The sequence below is a fragment of the Staurois parvus genome, unplaced genomic scaffold, assembly GCF_062004578.1.
Source record: "Staurois parvus isolate SC_StPar_1 unplaced genomic scaffold, SC_StPar_1.0 ptg001152l, whole genome shotgun sequence".
Taxonomy (NCBI): domain Eukaryota; kingdom Metazoa; phylum Chordata; class Amphibia; order Anura; family Ranidae; genus Staurois; species Staurois parvus.
In genome coordinates, this window is record NW_028318948.1 from 169370 (window position 1) to 191634 (window position 22265).

Genomic DNA, 22265 nt, shown 5'->3' on the forward strand with positions numbered 1-22265 from the left:
GCCCCACAGTCTGCGTCTATTAACAGACACAGCGGGGCTCAGCCCCGCCCCACAGTCTGCATCTATTAACAGACACAGCGGGGCTCAGCCCCGCCCCACCGTCTGCGTCTATTAATAGACACAGCGGGGCTCAGCCCCGCCCCACCCCCTAGGATTTGAATGGCAGCAGCAGAAGCCAACAACTCCCACTGCTATCAATCGAACTAGTGAGGAGGGAGTCGATGGACAGAGCTAGACCTGCTGCTCTCATGCACAGTGCTGGGCAAAGATGGGGCTCAGGTAAGTAGAAGGGGGCGCTGGGGGGATCCTCTACAACAGAAGCTTTTTTACCTTGATGCATAGAATGCATTACAGTAAACAACCTTAAGACTTTAGAAGAACTTTAATTTCAAGAAGTACAACTTTTCAGTGATTGTAAATGTTTAGCGCAAAGTATATTTTTCTTATTAATATTTGTATCTAAAGCTAGAACTTTTTTTTTTTTAAAGTCAGGTAAAAATTTTTCTTAATAGCTGCAAAGGATATAAATCCACTGTGTGCACCAAATTCCTTTGAAAACCCAGCTACTGCCTTGTAAAAAAGAGCAGTGACACCATCAGAGCCTGTGCAGAGAGCAGAGCTGTGGGAGAGACTCAGGGGAACCACATACTACAGGCTGCCTGAAGCAAAATAGAGAAAGTGGCGGAGGCAAGACCAGTCCCCCCGCACAAGGAGAGAGAGCAGCAGTGAGCGGTCTTTATTACAGGAAGCTCTGCACAGAGGGAAAGTCTCACACTGGATTAACTCACAGATCTGGTAGAAATACACAAAGCACACCAAGATACATATAATACATGTAGGTCAGTGGTTCTCAACCTATGGGTCGCGACCCCTTTGGGGGTCAAACGACCCTTTCACAGGGGTCCCCTAAGACCATCAGAAAACACATATTTCCGATGTGTAAAGAGCAGCTACTGTGTTGAAAGCAGCTACTGTGTTGAAAGCAGCAGTATTGGAGGTAAAACAACACTCATGAATTATAATTACTGGGTATATAATTTTATGGTTGGGGGCAGGGGCGGACTGACCATTTGGAAAATCGGGCACTGCCCGAGGGCCCAGGGTCAGTAGGGGGCCCTATGAGATGCCCCTGGTACCTTTTTAATAGGCTTTTTTGAGTTTGGGCAAGGACACAGGGGCCCCATGATCCCCTATTGCCCGGGGGCCCCATGAGTTGTCAGTCCACCCCTGGTTGGGGGTCACCACAACATAAGGAATTGTATTAAAGGGTCATGGCATTAGGAAGGTTGAGAACCACTGATGTAGGTGATAAAAGTGCAGTGCTGCACTTTTATCACACGTTTATATTGGGACTGCAGCCTATATCCTGAGTGCCAGCAGCTATTTTTGACCATCTTTTACCCGTAAATAACTAATCATTAATATTCAGAACTATTCTTCAGCGCTCGCTTATATACTTTCTATTTATACATGACCCTTGCATTTTGGACAATATTTGCCTATCCCAAAAGTTCAGCTCTACCCTCCGTTCACATCAAGCCCAACTTTGAAATCGTGCAGCTTACAGTGAAGTCGCACGATTCCAAAGTCGGATAACATGCCGATTTCAGGTGCAATTTGCAACACATCTGAAACAGATGTCTATGCAAAAATCACACCAAAAGTACTGCATGTACTACTTTTGAAATCGGTGCGGATCCGACCAAGTTGGAACCGCACCAATATGACTTGGTATGCAATTTGCAAGTCGCAGGGCATGCAAATCGCATCCAGTGTGAACCAGAGCTTAAAGAGAAAATACACACACACACACACACACACACACACACACACACGATGTTGAATATACCAATTACCTTTAAGTAAATGACTGCATCTGTTCCAAAACCTTCCATCGAATGTAGCATTAAGTCACCTTGGAAATACTTGGCATAAAGACGAGAGATGGGTAACCCATATCCGAAACCCGCCTAGAGGATTAGAAATAAAAACAGGTCTAATTTCGGCCTTCAATTTGTAACAAAAAGGGTAATTTGCACCCAGTCTAGTATAACTTATTTTTCTTGTCTTGTGTACAATTTATTCACATTTTCTAACATTCCCTGGCAGTAACATCTGTATATTTATGGTTCAGAGAAAAAAAAAAAAAAGTTGGATTTAACCACTTCAAGTCCGGACACTTTCACTCCCTTCCTCCCCAGGCCAATTTTCAGCGCTATCACACTTTGAATGACAATTGCGCGGTCATGCAACACTGTACCCATATGCATTTTTTAAGCATTTGTTTGAGACAGATAAAACTATTTTGGTGGTATTTATTCACCACTGGGATTTTTTTTTTTTTTTTTTTTTTACTATATAAATGAAAAAGTCCAAACATTTTGAAAAAAGGTGTTTTTCCTATAGAAATTTGGCAAATAAATAATCTTTCTTAATAAATCTTGGCCAAAATGTATTCAGTTTTCTTTTTAGTAAAAAAATAACCCAAATTAGTTTATAAACCAAAAAGTATAACATTTTTTTTACATTTTTTTTATTATTTAGGTTTTCTTTTTTTTTTTTTTTTTTTTTTTTTTACATACTGACACCCTAACAGTGCAGTGTCACCATAGTGACAATATACTACTTGTGGGGGCTTATGAAGAATTTTTTTTTTTTTTTTTTTTTTACACAGTTTGCTTTTACAGCCCTGTAAAAGCAATCATTTCTCCTCTCTGGCTGAATTCTTGGTTGCTGTGGTTGGTCACAACTTGTCACATGGTACAAGGCTGTTGTGAATAGCTGTGTACCATGTGACCTCTGTGATCATTCACAGATTTCACACGTAGTAAGCATGTTAGAAGTGACATCTTGCTTACTACTCTTCATGTGATCACTGATTGGCCAATCAGTCATCACATGATCGGGACCTCACACAGAGGTCCCGTACAATGATCGGTGTTCCGCTGTGTCTGGAGGACACAGCGGACACTGGATCGCGGTGCTTTTCGCTCCCAGGGAGCGCGCACAAGCAGGGGGCGGGGAGTCCGTTTATAAACGGCCACCCGCCCCTGCACTGCTCCCGTCCAGCCGTTTATATACACATAATCACCTCTTGCTGATGAAAGCCAACAGTGACAGAAACGGAGGGGGAATCTCCCATGTAAAGATGCCGGCTGTAACTTTTCTCATTCTATTCAGAACCAGGTAAAACCCCAAAAGTGGCTTCAGTGTAGTACCCACTTCCTGTGTGCTCAATGATGTAAATGCCCCCATAACCACACAAGGTGTAGGATTTTACTTTTCTTGTGACCACACAGGAAGGGAAGAGAAATCTCTCTGATGGAGACATGGTCCATATTAGAGAGATTTATCTTCCCTTCCTGGTCCTCTGACCCCTGCCACCAGGACTGGAAGTGAGGAGAAATGTACCAAGGGTGACACGGACAGCATAGTTACAGCACAAAACCTCCAGCCAGACATGCCTGGACTAAATCCTCTCCCCACCTCAAGGAAAAAGAAAAAAAAAATATCATCCAATGGTGGACAAAATCAGGGAGATATTTTTTCACAATAAAAAAATTGATACAAATCTGTTTCAATATATATATATATATATATATATATATATATATCCCTGGTGCCCAACCTGTGGCCCGAGGGCCACATATAGCCCATTCGTAAACGATGTGCAGCCCTTGGGCCTCAGCAGTCTGTAGTGGGAACATTGATGAAGGTAATAGCATTGATCTCTGCAAGCCTCGTGTTACATGTTCCCAGTTCTATATGGTCTGCTGCAGCATATCCCCAGGCAAACATGTAGCATGTCCGCACTCTCTGACCCTCACTTCCTCTATTAGGTCTGCAGTTTCTGACAGTCCTCCCAAGCATTACATATATTGAACATTATGTGCGGCCCCTTGGTGATGTCAGGGGCTGCATTTGTTGCACCCCTTAGCACATCAGTTGGCAACCGCAGCTATAGGTTACTGACAATCACATGGAGAAAAAAAAAAAAAAAAAAACACGATCCAAAACCTGGACGATTTATACCACCTCCCTATTGTTCTCTAAGGACTGAGGAGAGGGAAGCCAGCGGACGTGCAGGTACGGAGGGCTCCCCCCACATGTACTGCGCTGTAGGACAGCACGTGAGACAAGGCATATTCCGAGGATTTCATCACAGGACCGATTCCCCGGTGTCAGCTCAAGCCTTACACACTAGCACAGCAGCCTCTGACCAGTTCTCGGCCCACATCCCAGATAAACAATTTATACTTCTTAAATGTTCCTTGTCAACAAAAGGGCAATTCATTGGTGTTGGAACAGTCTGCGCACTTTTGGGAGGGAGTTGAGGAGCAGCTGCATCCCCGCACAATCACAGCTTCATTCATCAAACCATGTAAACAAAATCGGGATCACCAGCGTGTGCGAGGAGAAGGCAAAATAACCATCGCTCACCAGTGGTGCGTTCCGAGCATTGTCCATCATGGGCAGTGGGGCTGTGGAATACATGTAGCTAAAAAGACGCTCTATTTTTCTTAAAGGAACACCTCCCCCGTTGTCAGAGATCTAGAAAACAAGGCGTGCATTAGTTATTCATTTATTATAGATATTTACAGTGCCAATAATTTACTCAGCACATTACTGTAGATAAGGTCCCTATCTTGCATGCATACATTCTACAGCCAAGTTGTTTTGTAGAAGAGCCAAATAAAGTGGATGCAAACTTCAGACATGAAATAGGAACAAAGCATATCCCCTGTGTAGTGTGTACTGGTCTCAATCAAGAGCACCAAGTGTCATTTCTCTCAGCTGCCTCATTCCTCTGCTGTTTGCATGAGTCACTTCTGACAAGTTTTCCTGACACCAAGAGGAAAAACAGGAGTTGAGGGGCCTCAAGCACACAGCCTGTGATTGCCAGCCTCAGCTCTGTTCCTTTGTGCTGTGCAAAGGGGGGGGGGGGATAATGTCCCTTCCCTCCAATTAGCTCTCCTCACTGAGCTCTGAAGAATAACTTCATCTCTCCTTTTCTGAAAGCTCAGACAAGCTGTATAAATTTTGGACTTTGAACAGCTGTAGAGAAGAGATAGCTACAGATAAACAGTTTATGTAGGAGGATTTGTTTAATCTCGGTTTATCACATGAGACCAGTCACTTGACTAGGTATATGTACGGGTTTACAATCACTTTAGCTCTGTGTCATGCAGATAGTGTCCTGAGAGGCCTGAAAGTTAAAGTGCTAACCACCAAGAAGGGGCGGACTGACAACTCATGGGGCCCCCGGGCAATAGGGGATCATGGAGCCCCTGAATTCTTGCCCAAACTCAAAAAAGCCTATGAAAAAGGTACCAGGGGCATCTCATGGGGCCCCCTGACCCCGGGCCCTCGGGCAGTGCCTGAGTTTCCAAATGGTCAGTCCGCCCCTGCCACCAAGATAGATGAGTGTATTATATCTATCTCTTTGGCCGTATCATCCATATCCATGAACTGACCTGGCCTAAACATTTCTAATATAAATGGCTGGTATACATCATTTTTATCCATCTCTCTGGTCACATGATGAACAGGGTTCTATTCTTCTCTCCGGCGGGGCTCACAAGAAGTGGGTTGAATAGTGCATGGCATCATTCAACCTGGAATAGCAGCAGCTGGAGGATGATATTGCTGAACAGGGAGGTGAATAATGCAGCAAAAGTAGCTTTTTTTTCCCCCAGAGGCACTGGGCTATTTAGTTATTCATTTTCTACAATTCTTGGAGCTTTAAAGCCACAATCAACTTTCAATTTAAATAAGCTGAACACATTCCAAGTGCATCAAAACACAAAATGTTACAATCTGACAGTTTGTTTTCTTCAGAAAGCAGTCACAGCTTGGGGGGGGGGGGGGGGAAGGAGCCTGATCCCTGCCAGCATGCTGCCAGGAAGTATCCTTGCTCCCTGTGGGTAAGCAGTGGTCCCAATGCAAGGGTCCAACAAGCCCCTCCTGAGTCAGAGATGGAGTTCTCCAGTCAGCAGGGAGCAGAAGCTTTGCTGATTGCAGAGCTATAGGTCTGACTTAGCAGTGGATGGGCTGGATCTCTGCAGAGAGATCACTGCTTACACACAGATTACAAGGGTCCCACCATGCAGCTGCTGACAGGCAAAGGTTTACCTACTAAATCCACTATTCTGAAGCACAAGAGGAGGCCCAGTACCGTAAGGATCACAGTAAATGGTGCATTACCCAGGAGAGTTACCATCAGATAGATGAATCCAGAAGCTCCATAGAAAAAACAGCGCTGTGGTGGTGGTAATAAAAACCCCACTAGGGGGAGTATCTTTATTGGAATAAGCAATGGAACATAAGAACACTTGAGACTGTGGCTTGGAGGAAGTGCCTGGGTCAGGTGGACGGCCGTCCGTTTGGGGATGATGTGCAGTGGTGATGAATGGAGTTGAGCCTGTCAGATGCAGGGACCATGTGATCGCAGCGTCCCGGGATGATGTCACCTGTGCTTTCTCAAGTCCTGGAAAGGGAGAGGTCCTGGAAGGCCGACCCTTGGCTGGTCGGTCTCCTATAAAATGGCCGATTACCTCTCCATTTTCAGGACTTGAGAAAGCACGTGTGTGAAACATGTCATCCTGGTAACTGGCCATACCTCCCCTGCTTGCGGCAGTACGCTGGGCTTCTCCTCCGTCTCCTGGCTATCGCGGTGACATCATCCCAGGACGCTGTGATCACGTGGTCCTGCATCTGACAGGCTCAACTCCATCACCCACTGCACATCATCCCCGAGCAGACGGGCCGTCCACCTGACCCAGGCACTTCCTCCAAGCCACAGGCTCAAGTGTTCTTATGTTCCATTGCTTATTCCAATAAAGATACTCCCCCTAGTGGGGGTTTTATATTACTACCACCACAGTGTTTTTCTATGGAGCTAAAGGTTCATCTACGTAGGTTGTAGCTCCTTCAGAAAGGAAGAAGAAAAAAAAAAAAAAGACTTTGCACACCTTTAACTCTGCAAAGTACATTCCAGGTGCATTGAAGCAAAAGTGATTTTAAAAGCTGAAGGTATGAAACGTTGATCCAGCGATGTGCGGCTCTCCTAGCTTTCTCCCTCCTTACTGGCTCAGAGACAGCAGTGGGAGCTGTTGAGTATGAGCGCCCCCCCTTAGTAAGCAGCTTTGGGGGGGGGGGGGGTCACTCAATATGATGGGGGGGGGGGGGGGGGGGAGAAGAGGAGCCAGGAGCTCTGGAAGGGGACCCAACAAGAGGAGGATCTGGGCTGCTCTGTGCAAAACCACTACACAGAGCAGGCAAGTATAACATGTTATAAAAAAAAAAAAAAAAAACCTTTAGTGTCATTTTATACTAAAGATTTAAATGGACTTATGTACCACCAACACCACTAAGCGTCACTCCTGTCATTAAATGTCAAATGTCAGAGCCCCTACAGCCAATTGAATTATGGACATTTAACAGCTGACAGGTGTGGGATGCTTCATGTCGGGAGAGGCCGATGCTATGTCAGCAAAGTGGATACCTTAGAAATGTTTTAGGCCAGGTCAGGTTCGTTTAAAATAATTGCGTGTTAGCATTCTAAAGTTAATAATAACTCCACTTATTTCTGATCACGGTCATAGTAAATGTTTGCTCAGGGATCTGCCCATTAGTAAAGCTGGGCTGATAATGCACAATGTGCAGGGATATGGAACAGATGTGTTTGCCTAGTGTCATTCTTCCAGTCACTTACCTTAATTGTCAGGTCTTCTTTTCCTAGAACAATATTGACTTTAACAGATGGGAGAGACAGACTGTTTTCATGGCTCTCCACGGTGGCTCGCATGGCATTCTGCAGGGAAAAGAATATTCCTGTTTATTGTATACATACAGCGGAGCTGCATTAAGAATACTGAAAGCAAGAAACCTGCCCATGCCAAACAGACTCCACAGGGTACATATATATAAAGATTTAATATTGGTTCAACCTGGCCAAAGCTTGTGGAAACTGGAAAATCACTCAAGTACACACGGCTACTTCAGTCATCTCCGCTTCCTGCAGGGTCCTGTGCAGAGGAGCTGGCCGGATGCATTCTGAACACAGGAGGTTGCCTGCTCTATATGGGCGCCATTCATACAATGCTTTGCATTTTCTCAATGATAGCAATGTGTTTTCTGATTGGACAAGGTGGAGAATGGGATGTCACTGCCCTGCCTGTCCACCTTGTCCAATCACAGAACGCTTTGCATTCATTCAGAAAATGCAAAGCATTCAGTAAATGGTGCCCGTGTTGAGTGGCCGACTTCCTGTGTTCAGAAAGTGTCAGACTGGCCCCTGAGCACTGAACCCCGAAGCAAGTGGAGATTACGGAGTAGTGGTATCTGCTTCAGTGATTTTCAGCTTTCAGGGAAATCAGCCAGGCACAGTATACACTTAGTTTCACTAATCCAAGCTGGGCCAATGTAACTAAAACCTTTTGTGAAATTCATCTTTAACCACTTGCCTACCGGGCACTTATACCCCCTTCTTTACCAGGCCAATTTTCAGCTTTCAGTGCTGTCGCATTTTGATTGACAATTGCGCGATCATGCAAGATTGTACCCATATGAAATTTTTATAATTTTTTTCTCACAAATAGAGCTTTCTTTTGGTGGTATTTAATCACCACTGGGCACTTTACTTTTTGCACTATAAACAAAAAGTGTGCAAAAAATGTGTAAAAAAAAAAAAAAAAGTTTTTGTTTCTATTATAAAATTTTTCAAACAGGTAATTTTTCTCCTTCACTGATGTGCGATGATGAGGCAGCACTGATGGGCACTGATAGGCGGCACTAATGAGGTGTCACGGATAAGCAGCACTGATAGGTGGCACTGAATGGCATCACTGCTGGGCACTGACTGGCGGCACTGCTAGGCATTGACTGGTGCAACCGCTGGGCACTGACTGGTGGCAGCACTGCTGGGCTGCATTGATGGGCACTGGTGGGTGGCACTGGTGGGTGCACTGCCGAGCACAGGTGGGCGGAGCTAGTGGGCAGCACTGCTGGGCACAGGTGGGCAGAACTGGTGGGTGGCGCTGCTGGGCACCGATCATCAGGACACTAATCATCAGTGCCCTGATGATCGGTGCCGATCCCTGCTCTGACAACTGCTGGTTCTCGGCAGTACTTTCCTCGTGCTCCGACAGCGTGAGGAAATTGCAGCCGAGAATCGGCAATTGCATTTCCCGGTGATCAGCGTGTCATTGGACACGGCTGATCACGTGGTAAAAGGCCACTGTGATTGGCCTTTTAGCACATCACGTGATCAGCTGTGTCCGTAGGACACAGCGATCACGGAGATCGCCGGATGCGCGCCCCAGGAGAGCGCGTTCTGGGAGGACGTCATATAACGCCCTCCCAGAACTAGCCAGCTGCAGTGTAGCTGTCATTCGGCTATCTGCGGTTGGCAAGTAGTTAAATACACCATTAAAAAACAGACTACACATAGGAGCCAAATAGCAAAAGATTTCTATATCCATTCATTAAATCCTTAGATTTAAAATGGCCATACACGGAGTGAATATTGGCCAGTTCCTCATTCGTTTTCCCTGTCCGCTGCCTCCCACCTGACACCCCTCGACTGAAAAATTGAAAGGAGCAAAATGGACAATTGTCAGCAGCAGCCAATCAGATGCAGGCACCATTCATGTCTTTCGACAGATAGAGGGTCCAGCTGCCAAAATACAATAGCTGCAGTGGGACATTCATCCATCCACACCGTGTAACATGGATGGAGAAATCTGATTGTTTTCTATTCAGCACTATACGTGTATGGAGTCAGCTTTACACAGCCCAGGCAGCCTTGTAGCCAGACTTTTCTGATGCCGATAAGAAAAAAGGCTAGGTCACCTCCCTGCCCCCAGCCTGTGAATGGACAGTGGTGCAGCAGCAGCAGACTGATGAGGTCATCTTTCTGCCCTACCTTTCTGTCAGCATGTACTTTGTCAACACATGTGAACGCTAGACACCTGAATGGCTCCCAGTGCCACTCCTCCCACCTCCAGTCTGAGTGCTGCTGTACAAGCGATTACAAAAGACTGATACCAAGTCAAATTAAAAACATTTAATGAATGAGGTTTGATACATCCAGAAATACAGTCACGGTGTTTAATGCCTGGAGTTCAGTTTTAATCTGGGCTCTGAAAATACACTGAACTCAAGTGTCCTCAGTTTGGCCCTACTATGCCACTATGAACCGCCAAGTATGAAAGGCAACGCACTAAATTTAGCTGGAGGCAGCAAGTTACAGGACAGGGCATGTGAATTGTGGTGGCGTTACTCTAAGGACGATATGTGATATGGAGGGATCTGTGAAAACATCCCCGACAGCTGACAGATATGCCAATATGCAGGAGGAAATTGTACTGAGCACACAAGCCCAAAAGGTTAGCCACAAACCTGGTTAATTCCAACCAGACATACTGCATAAATTATAAATATTCCATGTACAGAGCGAAGACACAAGGATACTTCGTTTTAATCTGATTTTTAGCATATTTAGACTATGGTTATATTTAAGGTTGGACGGATGGGTATATACAGGGGTGGACTGACAACTCATGGGGCCCTGGGCAATAGGGGATCATGGGGCCCCTGTGTCCTTGCCCAAACTCAAAAGCCTATGAAATAGGTACCAGGGGCATCTCATGGGGCCCCCTACTGACCCCGGGCAGTGCCCGAGTTTTCAAATGGTCAGTCCGCCCCTGGGTATATATTTATGTGTAGTTATGATGAATTGTAATAATGCTGCAGTACAGAGTATTATGAGACATTGTATGTATACGACAAGTATTTTATTTTGCTTATTTTTATATTGTTTTATGACAGTTATTTTCAACTGAGTCTAATGAGAATAGAAAATTGCAGTCACATGGCAAAATAAAAAAAAGAAGAAGAGGGATACTTGACTTTGGTAGTTGACAAGTTACTGAGCACACAGTATACATCTACTTCAAAATATATTCTTTTCTATGTAAAAGAAAAAAAACATTACTCATTGCATCCTCACCTTGAAAAGCTCAAACAGCATGTGGTAGAGGTGAGAAGGAACATACACCATACTTATAGGCTGTCCAGGCGATTTTGCTGTTGAAAAATAAAAGGATTGATTGAAAAGATTATAAATATATGTAGAACAGGGGCGACCTGACCATTTGGAAACTCGGGCACTGCCCGAGGGCCCGGGGTCAGTAGGGGGCCCAGTGAGATGCCCCTGGTACCTTTTTCATAGCCTTTTTTGAGTTTGGAAAAGGACACAAGGGCCCCATGATCCCCTATTGCCTGGGGGCCCAATGAGTTGTCAGTCCGCCCCTGATGTAGAATATGCAATTTTATGTAATTCTAATGATCAAATGTGTACCAAGAACTGCAGAAATGACAGCACCGTGTAATCCAGTTACGTAGTCAGTAAAACAGTCACTAAATCTAACATTCAGCTTGTAGAAGGTGAATTTTGTCTTTATATCAGCTTTTTGTAATCCTCCATACAACACCAGAGAGGTGAGATGACACTGAGCCAAACAGGGATTTTTCTGCATTGCACAATGCTGTCAGTCTAATAATTTGAACACTGCTACAGGAAGGAGGAGTACAGGGATGACCTCATCAACATGCTGCTGCTCCACTGTCAAATCAGCAGGCTAGGGGTGGAGTATCAGTGACCCAGCTGTTGGGCATATCTGCGCCTTGAAGCAGGAAGCTGGCTAGGCTAAAAAAGGGTGTCTGGATCAAAAGTCTGGCTGAGCAGAATTACAAATCCTTTTAACAGAGTGTGTGTATCTATCTATATCTATCTCACACCTAAAGTTTTATGAGAAATCTGCCTTGAGATAATAAGCGTTCATTGTGCTATGTGGCATGCACTAGGTCTGGTACCTTGCCTACAAAACAGCAGTTGACCCCCCATTTTTTTTTTTATTCCGATTTCTGTTTTTAGCACTCTGTTCTTTAACTCACCATTTGACTGTTTTATCTGCAGATCAGGAGAAGCCAGATAATATTGCTCACAGAGCATTTTGGAATTCTCAAAGGCATCTGAAACATAAGAGAACCATAAATCATTTGCTGAAATGACATTTTATAATCAACAAAAATAATAAAATAAGCACAATGTAATCCCTCTCCACCAACCACCAGAGTTCAGCTTTAGAGAAATATTTATTGACTCTTAATACATCTCTATATATGTATGTTCTCAACCAGGATTTGTATTTTGCATTCTTTAATTGTATTGTTGGCTGATGAATACATGATTTCCATATTGTTCTAGATTTGTTGCAGTGTGGTTAGTTTGTTTAGATGGAATTAGAATGAATACCCCAAACTATCTTTGAACATTAGCACACAGGTCTGCTTCTACTAACCATGCACTACTTCCACTACATCGCAGTTGGGGTCGATACTTCCAATATGTTTTGGATGGGCAGGGTTGGTTCCACCATCGAAAAGAAGAGCTAAAATAAAGAATGAACAGTTAGCGTGGCCAGCTTTATATATTTATACAAACAAGACAAATATCATTGCCTAAAGTGCAGACTCCAACAGCAATCAGGAATAATAATATTTCACGGATCAGAAATGTGGATAAAAGAAAAAAAAAACAAAAAAAACAAAAAAAACAAAAAAAAAAAAAAATCGAGATGTCAGTTGGTGGCAGAAATGAGTGGCTGTTTAGGATTACGTTACACCTTGGTGCCGGTATGAGTGAACCCGTGTGCACATGGGTGGGAATGGAGTCATCCCACCCCACTGAGGACCCTGAACATGCAAGAAGCCAGGGATAAGACCGGCCCTGACATGGGAGCTCACACACACTGCATCAATGAAGCAGGAAGGGGGCGAGTATTTGCACATAGGCAGGAGTTACACCATCCCAGCCAATCAATACGGCTAAAGACCCTGCACCCAAAAGAAGAGAAGATGTTGGGTCCGGCAACAGAGCTTGCAGATGGTGCACTGCTGGAGCCAAAGTAACTGCGGACTTTGGTTCCACTTTGAATACCATGAAGTCAGCTTCATATAATCAATGAACAAGGTTGTTTCAGATTAATTATGCATAGTGAGTTCATAAAGTCAAAATGGCTCTTTCCCCCAAAAAAAATTAAAAAAAAAAAAATTAAAGGAAGGCGTATATGAATGCTCAAAATATATCAAAACCCAAAATATGACCGTCTTATACCTGCCTACTGTTAAGACTTGTTTTGCACACAGAATCAGGCACTAAAATAAAATAGTAATACTAAGCAATAAAGCCACCCCCGGGTTTCCTAGAAGGATATGCACTTTTAGCTGAAAACAAAGTAATTAAACTTTGTACTATGCTTAGTCTTGAAAACACCCTGCTGAACTCTTTACCATCCGACACAATAAGGGCCTGGTATATGTACGGATATGTAGCGTGATCCTACAGAGTGCCGATGCCATTTCCCCACCAATAAGATTTAAGCTTCTAAGGCCGTCCTTAATTTGACTGGTAGCTGAGTGGAAGTAACTAGTTCTTACATAACTAGTACACATAAATCTAGATAGATATAATATCCTATATGGCAAAGGGCATGTCGTTTTACAAAGGGGTATTGACTTGTTAGAAGGCTTAATGCCTCTTGTATTGAATTGTATTGTTGCTGTATTGTCTCCCGTTATATTGTAAAGCGCTGAGCAAACTGTTGGTGCCATATAAATCCTGTATAATAATAATAATAATAATAATAATAATAATAATAAATAATGCAGTTCTTCACCCTGTTTGAAAAAATTAAGTCAGCAGCTGCAAATACTGTAGCTGCTGACTTTTAATACATGTACACTTACCTGTACAGGAATCCAGCGCCGTCCTCACCCGAAACAGTTCTTGGCCAGTCTTTGGGGCCCCGACGCTGCCACGTTTACTGTGGGCAGTCGGCTGTGATTCCTGCACTCTGAATGGTTCAGCGGGAGGAGAACTTTCGGTGGATCTGCCGCAGCGATCCAACCCAAAGTGGGAACGGTTACCTGTCAAAACCAGGTACCTTCAACGCCACCTCCCCCCCTGAAAAAAAGTACCAAAAATAGAAGAGGTGGAGGGAGGATGGTGTTTTAGGGTGAAGTTCTGGAGTTCTGGTTTAACAGCAAATCGTGCTACATTGCCAGCAATACTAATAATTTCATTTGCAGTACAGGTGTACTCCTGGGATAAGCTGCCTAATTATAGAGGCCCATTAGGGCTACATTCAGACAGCAATTAGGATTGGAAAGTGGCATCCTTCAGCAAGAAGCAGCAGATTCCTGCAGCAGGATTTACAGGTGTATGTGAATAGCCTGTAAGCCCATACAAATTATTCACTCACTGATAGCAGGTGCATACGTTCACATGTAATTGCACATGGAGCAACTACCTGAGGTTAGAGATAGATTATTGGCCCTGGACACAGATACAGTTGCAAGAAAAAGTATGTGAACCCCTTGGGATTACATGGAGTTTTGCATGAATTGGGCATAAAATGTGCTCTGAACGTCATCTAAGTCACAGCAATAGAAGAACACAGTCTGCTGAACATAATACTACACAAACATTAGATGTTACCATGGTTTAATTGCACATAACATGTAAACATTCACAGTGCAGGGAGGAAAAAGTATGTGAGGCCCTAGCTTAATGACTTCTCCCAGAGCTAATTGGAGCCAGGAGTGAGCCAACCTTGACTCCAATCAGTGTGATGATATTGGATGTGTTGCTGACAGCTGTCCTGCCCTTAAAAAACACACACCTGTTTTGGGTTTACTGGTTTCAAGAAGCCCTGTCTGATGTGAACCATGCCTCGAAGAAAAGAGCTCTCAGAAGACCTACCATCAAGAATTGTTGACTTGCATGAAGCTGGAAAGGGTTACAAAAGTATCTCCAAAAGCCTTGATGTTCATGTGTCCACGGTAAGACAGACTGTCTACAAATGAAGAAAGTTTAGCACTGTTGCTACTCTCCCTAGGCGTGGTCGTCCTGTAAAAATGACTGCAAGAGCACAGCGCAGAATGCTGCATGAGGTAAAGAAGAATCCCAGAGTGTCAGCTAAAGACCTACAGAAATCTCTGGCACATGCTAACATTTTTGTTGACACATCTACAATAAGGAAAACATTAAACAAGAATGGAGTACATGGGAGGACACCACGGAGGAAGCCATTGCTGTCCAAAAAGAATATTGCAGCACGTTTGAAGTTTGCAAAAGAGCACCTGGATGTTCCACAGCACTACTGGCAAAATATACTGTGGACAGATGAAACCAAGATTGAGTTGTTTGGGAAGAACACACAACACTATGTGTGGAGAAAAAAAGGCACAGCACACCAACATCAAAACCTCATCCCCACTGTGAAACATGGCGGAGGGAGCATCATGGTTTGGGGCTGCTTTGCTGCCTCAGGGCCTGGACGGATTGTTGTCATTGATGGGAAAATGAATTCCAGAGTTTATCAAGACATTTTGCAGGAAAACGTACGACCATCTGTCCACCAACTGAAGCTCCGCAGAGGATGGGTGATGCAACAGGACAATGACCCGAAGCATACAAGTAATTCAACAAAACAATGGCTGCAACAGCACAGAATATGCCTTCTGGAGTGGCCCAGTCAGAGTCCTGACCTCAACCCGATTGAAATGCTGTGGCATGACCTTAAGAGAGCGATTCACACCAGACATCCCAAGAATATTGCTACACTGAAAACAGTTTTGTGAAGAGGAGTGGTCCAAAATGACTCCAGATCGTTGTGCAGGTCTGATCTGCAACTACAGGAAACGTTTGGTTGAGGTTATTGCTGCCAAAGGAGGGTCAACCAGTTATTAAGTCCAAAGGTTCACATACTTTTTCCTCCCTGCACTGTGAATGTTTACATGTTATGTGCAATTAAACCATGGCAACATCTAATGTTTGTGTAGTATTATGTTCAGCAGACTGTGTTCTTCTATTGTTGTGACTTAGATGACGTTCAGAGCACATTTTATGCCCAATTCATGCAAAACTCCATGTAATCCCAAGGGGTTCACATACTTTTTCTTGCAACTGTAGATTGCATCCAGCGCCATTCATCTTTCCCCAACTTAAATGTCTAAGACATATCCTCATGGGTTACCAATGCTTTACATAGAAATGGGGCTGTGATGCAAGAGAAGCATTTTTTGCTATAGGAACAAGGTTAAAGAAAAAAAAAAAAAAAAAAAAAAAACAATTCTGGACAGGGGCGGACTGACAACTCATGGGGCCCCCGGGCAATAGGGGATCATGGGGCCCCTGTGTCCTTGCCCAAACTCAAAAAAGCCTATGAAAAAGGTACCAGAGGCATCTCATGGGGCCCCCTACTGACCCCGGGCAGTGCCCGAGTTTCCAAATGGTCAGTCCGCCCGATTCTGGAACATCCTCTTACGGGAAAGAGGGAGCTTTGACAGTAAATTAGGGTAATGTCTTCGCACACGCTTTAATTATGGAATAAAGCGTAAAAACAATAAAAAAATTAAATTAAAAATACTTTACAAGTACCAGCAACTCAGTAAAACATGGATTTTCCTGCCCCTTAGCACTTTCAGTAATGACTCACAAAATCACTGCCATATATTCATGTTTGCAAAACAGAATCATGTGTTGTGATTCTGCTGTGATTCAGCAGTCTGGGAACGTCTCAGGCAAGCTGCAAGCAATAAAAAATGATTTGGAAGGCAATATCTGGACCACAGCATGCAGCCACATAGTTTAGCTCTTCAGTAAAGCAAAAAAGACAACTTCCATAACTACCAATTGCTCCTATGCCATTCATTCAACCCCATCCTGAGATACCGGCTTTTTCAATATGCAGCAAGCCGCTACCATTTATACAGAGATATGTGGCTCTAAGGAAACCATTACTTTAAGGGCCACGAAACAAACGTCATTAACTTTAACTAGTTACCAGTGCGCCCACAGCCAGAAGCACCTTAGAGGACTGGTCACACTCCACTGGAACGAGGAAAAAGGTAAAAATATGACTTCTTATTCCTGCAACCCCAGATATAACAACTAGTTAACCCTTTGCAGTGCAGAAGGTCCCCCTGAAAGGGTAGATTCTGTCAGATTACTGGAGTAGGGCTTTAAAAGTACTGAGCGCAATTAAACAGGAGTGTGGGACATGTGCCTAGATGGAAACAAAAAGTCAATTTTTTCATCTACAATACACGGCCATCGATCAAATGTACCGCTGGGAAACTAGGTCAGCAGTGATCTCCGGACAGAGTGTACAGATCCTTACTGTGTTGGTTAATTAGCATCCTGATGGAGATTCGGCTCATGTAGAAACGGTCTAGAAAGTACTGGACATTCTGATTGGTCACGGGATCCACCCCAAAGGCTTCTTTGTATTCGATAACCCCTTGGGCCATGGTGGGGACGACGTTGTTGTGCCGGTTCCGGATGTGGACCAGAGTCTCTGTAAAGCTGGAGGACAAACATTGGCATTTAGTGGAATTTTACAAAAAAACAAAAAAAAACTAAAAAACAAAAAAACTAAAAAAAAAAAAAGAAAAAAAACAAAACAAAACTAAATACAATATAAAATGGCAGCTGTTTAACATTTAGAGATGAGACTCCCTAGTAGATTTTAAGCTATTCCACATTTTGTATCCTTCCTCGTACCCCAACAGACTAAACTCTTCCAACTTTTAAACCCTACTTCACCCTAAAAGATTTGTAAACTTACACCTTCTGTATCCCCCCTTATACTCTTTAATTTATTTCAGGTACTTGTATAGCGCCGTCAATTTACACAGCACTTTACACATATATATTGTATATTCACATCAGTCCCTAACCCTCAAGGGGTGTACAATCTAATATCCCTAACTTACATTCATACATACACATACTAGGGGCAATGTAGATGGGAGCCAATTTACTTACCAGCATTACTTTGGAGTGTGGGAGGAAACTGGAGTTTCCGGAAGAAACCCACGCAGGCACAGCGAGAACATGCAATCTCCAGGCAGGTGGTGCCGTGGTTGGGATTTGAACCAACATCCCTAGTACTGCCAGGCAGAAGTGCCAACCATTTAGCCACTGTGCTGCCCTATTTTAATGACTGTAAGCTCCTCTCCATTCTATGTCCTCTCATGTCCCATTAGATTTTAAAATTTCAGTTCTTAGCTGAGTACGGGGCTTAGGGAGGTGGAGGTGGAGAAACAGCAGAACACAGAACTTCCCAGCTGCACAGGGAGGGCATGATATCACAAGTCTGATCATTGGAGGACAAGCAAGCTGTTCTCCCAGCACAGCTAGAAAACTGACCTTGCTGTGCTCTCATGCACATAGTCACTGAAATAGGATTTCACACAAATGAAGCAATACAAAGAGAACAGGATATTTTTGCCACAAGTACATGGTAGAACAGGCACATAGCAAGAATGTGAAATGTTGGGGTAACAATCTTTAAACCCAAATAGACTAACGTTCCCACCTTTTGAATCCTCCACATACTCTGATAGATGGTAAACCTTTCGCATTCTGTATACCTTCCTTATACCTCAACTAATTCTTAGCATATAAGGATACAGAAGGTGGAAGAGCTTACAACCGGGTTGTAAGGAAGATTCAAAAGGCTGAATGGGGCACTATTCCTTCCACTGACACCAATGGGGCACTATTCCTTCCACTGACACCAATGGGGCACTATTCCTTCCACTGACACCACTGGGGCACTATTCCTTCCACTGACACCACTGGGGCACTATTCCTTCCACTGACACCAATGGGGCACTATTCCTTCTCTTACTGACCACACTTACCCCAGTTTTTCCTTCAAACCCGCCACCCAAGTCTACATGAGAGTAAACTAGCCCTTTGATTAGAACATTTGGAATTCCCTGTCCTAGAGGACTGTACACTCACCCTTCAGCAACCTCCCTTATACCTTAATAGACCGTAGGCACATTCACATTTTCAATTACTCCCTTCTGATCAAAAGCTCTTGAAACAAATTGAGAGTCATAAAACACAGGCAGTCCCAGCATTGGGCAAATTACAGTCTACTGTATTGTGCTGCATAGTATGTACAGTATTCGTAATGGTAAAATTAAACTAAGAGCTGATAAAAAAACAAAAAACAAAACAAACAAAAACTAGGATTTTGAATCACACTATGTACCTTTACCTAGCCATTTTACATGGTCTATCTGACACTGAAAAAGGTCATGGATTACCCTGTGTCAGTATTGTGAACTTGGCTTTCAAAAACCCCTTCTTAAACCTTTCATATGACACCGCCTTGGGGAAAACAAACGGGAAGTGCTACAGCTACATGGAAACAAGTCTGTCTTGTTGTGTATACACTCCGCTTTCTCTTTCTGAACTGATCCAATCATTCGGCTGATCAGTGCACTGTTGTGACAAAGTGCCGTGACATTTCATCTCCTGCGCCTTCGGCGGTGACATTAAAAACAATTTCGTCTTAATTTGCAAAAACAAGACACTTACTCAGACAGAACCCTCTGGTCATCTGGGCACTTTTCCACAAATTCTATTAGCTCCATCAAACTCTGGATGTACCTGAAAAAGAGAAGACCTCATGAAATATGAAAAGGGGGGCAAAGCAGTGATTTAAAAAAAACAAAAAAACAAAAAAAAAAAAAAACTTAAAGGAGAACCTGTCAGAAAATTAAAACAGGAGCTGCCATTATGGACTTGTATATGAATAAGGACCCTTGCATACGGTGCTGTCTAAGAGCAGTATGTCTGTCCTGGTGTTGTAGTGCTGCAGGTAACCTATCAAAGTTTATGTCAGGCTGCGGCTGGATGGGACTGAATGCTGTACCAAGTGTATTCGGGGACAGAGCCTTGGAACACAGAAGACCTGCATTCGGGACCTTTGTCCATGAATGCACAGGACCCTAGACGTGGGTACCTCTCAGTACAGCGTTTGGTGCAGGCCAGCTGCAGCCGGCATGGATTCTGACATACTGCCTGTAGCGGGGCTGGACGCTGCTGTAGTGGATTGTGATAGACAGTCCACGTTTTATTAGATGATCAGTAAAATAACAATTTTATAGTCTTGCTACTTTCTGCTTCTTGCTCTTAAATTCCTTACTCTCAACAATCAGATATAGGTTGACAGAACAATGGATGATAATTAAGATGGCGCCTTCATCCAGAGTCTCACCCTAGGTGACTAACAAACAACCCCCATAAAAAGGGAATGATTCGTTTTGGGGACAATGATTGGAAGATATCAACACGGATGGAAGAACACGCAGAAACCCAGTGGACTTTTCACCCAATCAATGTATATGCTTTGCCTGCATCATAAGACCTATAAATGATACTGTTAGTTTCTCAATGAAACAGAATTTTAGGAAGTTGGCAAACTGCAACAGTGTCAGTGTCTTGCTTCCACGTGCACGTAATTCTATATTAATTTGGCTCACTGGTAGATCACGGTAAATGGTCTGTAGGTGACCGAGTCCAAAACACTGCACCTCTCCTTCCCAGGCGCACTAACATGCCAGAAGGTACGCACTGCTCCTAGATGACGACCAAGTGCAAGGGGCCTTAAGGGGATATTTATTTTTGGAGAGTCTTTTTTAGAAAAAGCATGCGTATAAATCAAACATCTACACACCTGGTGGTCACATACATGTTGGAGGCCAGTGATGGACCAAGTAGATAAGAAAGGATAAAGATGAGAGCCCTGACACCTCCATAAATAGGTCATCCTTACTGAGTTCGCTTTACAAAATTCTCATTTTCATTTGAAAGTCAGTCTTATGCTGGCCATACATGCACTGACAGAATACAAAGACTTCATCATAAAGCCAACATGTTTCGAGGGTCAAGAAATATCCCCCTTCATCAGGGCTTAAAATGAGAAGTAGTTATTAAAGACTGGACTAAATACAAAACAAAAGTTTTGGCTATAGATACATTGCAAGACTGATTATCAATGATTTGCTCAAGCCCAATTCTAAATAGTTCTCTTTAATGTCAGATTTTATAAGAGCAATGAGACAGCATGGCTGGGGATATACCCATGGAAAAGGGAACAGAATCTAGCAAAATCTTAAAAAAACAAAAAAAAAAAAAACCCCACAATAATGAATCAGGAAATAGGGCTATATAAACTGACCTATGAAGTCCGTGGCTTTAATAAGTTAGGACACTTACTGTTAAGCCGGCTATAGATGGATCAAATCTCAGCTGGTTCAGCAGAGACCGGCCAGAATTTGATTCATCTATGAGCAGGCTGGTTGTACTGAAGTTGATCCAATCACTTGAGTTCAGTACAACCAGCCTGGTTTTTTGCTGCAGCAGTGATCAAGGTGTTCTGCAGGACCAGGTGGTTTCCTGCAGGCAGAATACAATAGAGCTTCGGGAGAGATTTCTATTTTCAAGCCATTTTCTTTCCTTCCACCCATGGAACAATCTATGGTTTGCCTTAAGCCATCCATAGGTGGTTCGAATCTTGGCCAGCAGGTACCAGCTGAAATTCTAACCATCTATGGGCAGGCTGATTGTACTCAATTCGATTGTTGTATGACTTGGATACAAACAGCATGTTGGATTTTTACACGCAACTATAGCCACTAGCAATAAATCACTGTTCTCCCAGAAGGGACGGCACCCCTGCCTGGAGAATATAAATGGCTCAACGGAAGGTATTCCCGGTGTTGATGGGGGAATTAAACCATTTTTGTATCATCTATGGCCTGCTTTACACTGTTCCCTAGATATTATATTATTATTATACAGTATTTATAAAGCGCCGATGGTTCGCTCAGCGCTGTACATTACAGAGGGGGACAGAACATGTGACAGAACAACAACAATACAATGCAAAACATGAGGGGTTCGAGGGCCCTGCTCTTTCGAGCTTACAATCTAGGAGGGAGGGGATGGTGGCACAGGAGGAGATAGCTGTGGGGGATGGAGTGGTAGGAAGAGTGGAGGAGGTCGGCAAGTTAGCAGGGGGTGGGGTAGGCTTCCCTGAAGAGATGGGTTTTCAGGGTGCGCCTAAAGGAGAGGAGAGTAGGTGATAATCTGATGGGTTGGGGCAGGGAGTTCCAGAGGATGGGTGACACCCTGGAGAAGTCCTAGAGGTGGGCATGGGAGGAGGAGACCAGGGAACTAGAGAGAAGGAGGTCTTGTGAGGAGCGGAGTGTGCATGCTGGGTGGTACTTGGATATTAGGTCAGTGATGTAGTTCGGGGCAGTATGGAGGACAGCTTTGTACGTCAGTGTTAGGATTTTGAATTTGATCCGTTGGGCAATCGGAAACCAGTGGA

At 43.8% G+C, this 22265-nt stretch overlaps 1 protein-coding gene and 1 long non-coding RNA gene across 2 annotated transcripts in view; one reads left to right on the forward strand and one right to left on the reverse strand.

Moving 5' to 3' along the window:
• Nucleotides 1-22265, reverse strand: part of LOC149439145 (pyruvate dehydrogenase (acetyl-transferring) kinase isozyme 2, mitochondrial-like) — a 57855-nt gene that overhangs the window by 5821 nt on the left and 29769 nt on the right. The window contains exons 4-11 of the mRNA XM_089659403.1: nucleotides 19466-19537; nucleotides 17250-17434; nucleotides 12366-12455; nucleotides 11959-12036; nucleotides 11012-11088; nucleotides 7715-7813; nucleotides 4441-4551; nucleotides 1857-1970 (exon numbers count right to left, since the gene is read on the reverse strand). Of these exons, the coding sequence (XP_089515529.1) occupies nucleotides 1857-1970; nucleotides 4441-4551; nucleotides 7715-7813; nucleotides 11012-11088; nucleotides 11959-12036; nucleotides 12366-12455; nucleotides 17250-17434; nucleotides 19466-19537 (826 nt within the window). The remainder of the gene's footprint in view (nucleotides 1-1856; nucleotides 1971-4440; nucleotides 4552-7714; nucleotides 7814-11011; nucleotides 11089-11958; nucleotides 12037-12365; nucleotides 12456-17249; nucleotides 17435-19465; nucleotides 19538-22265) is intronic.
• LOC149439146 (uncharacterized) lies at nucleotides 156-20358 on the forward strand. Its single transcript, XR_016307853.1, has 2 exons — nucleotides 156-279; nucleotides 20089-20358. It is a non-coding gene; the product is annotated as an uncharacterized LOC149439146 (long non-coding RNA).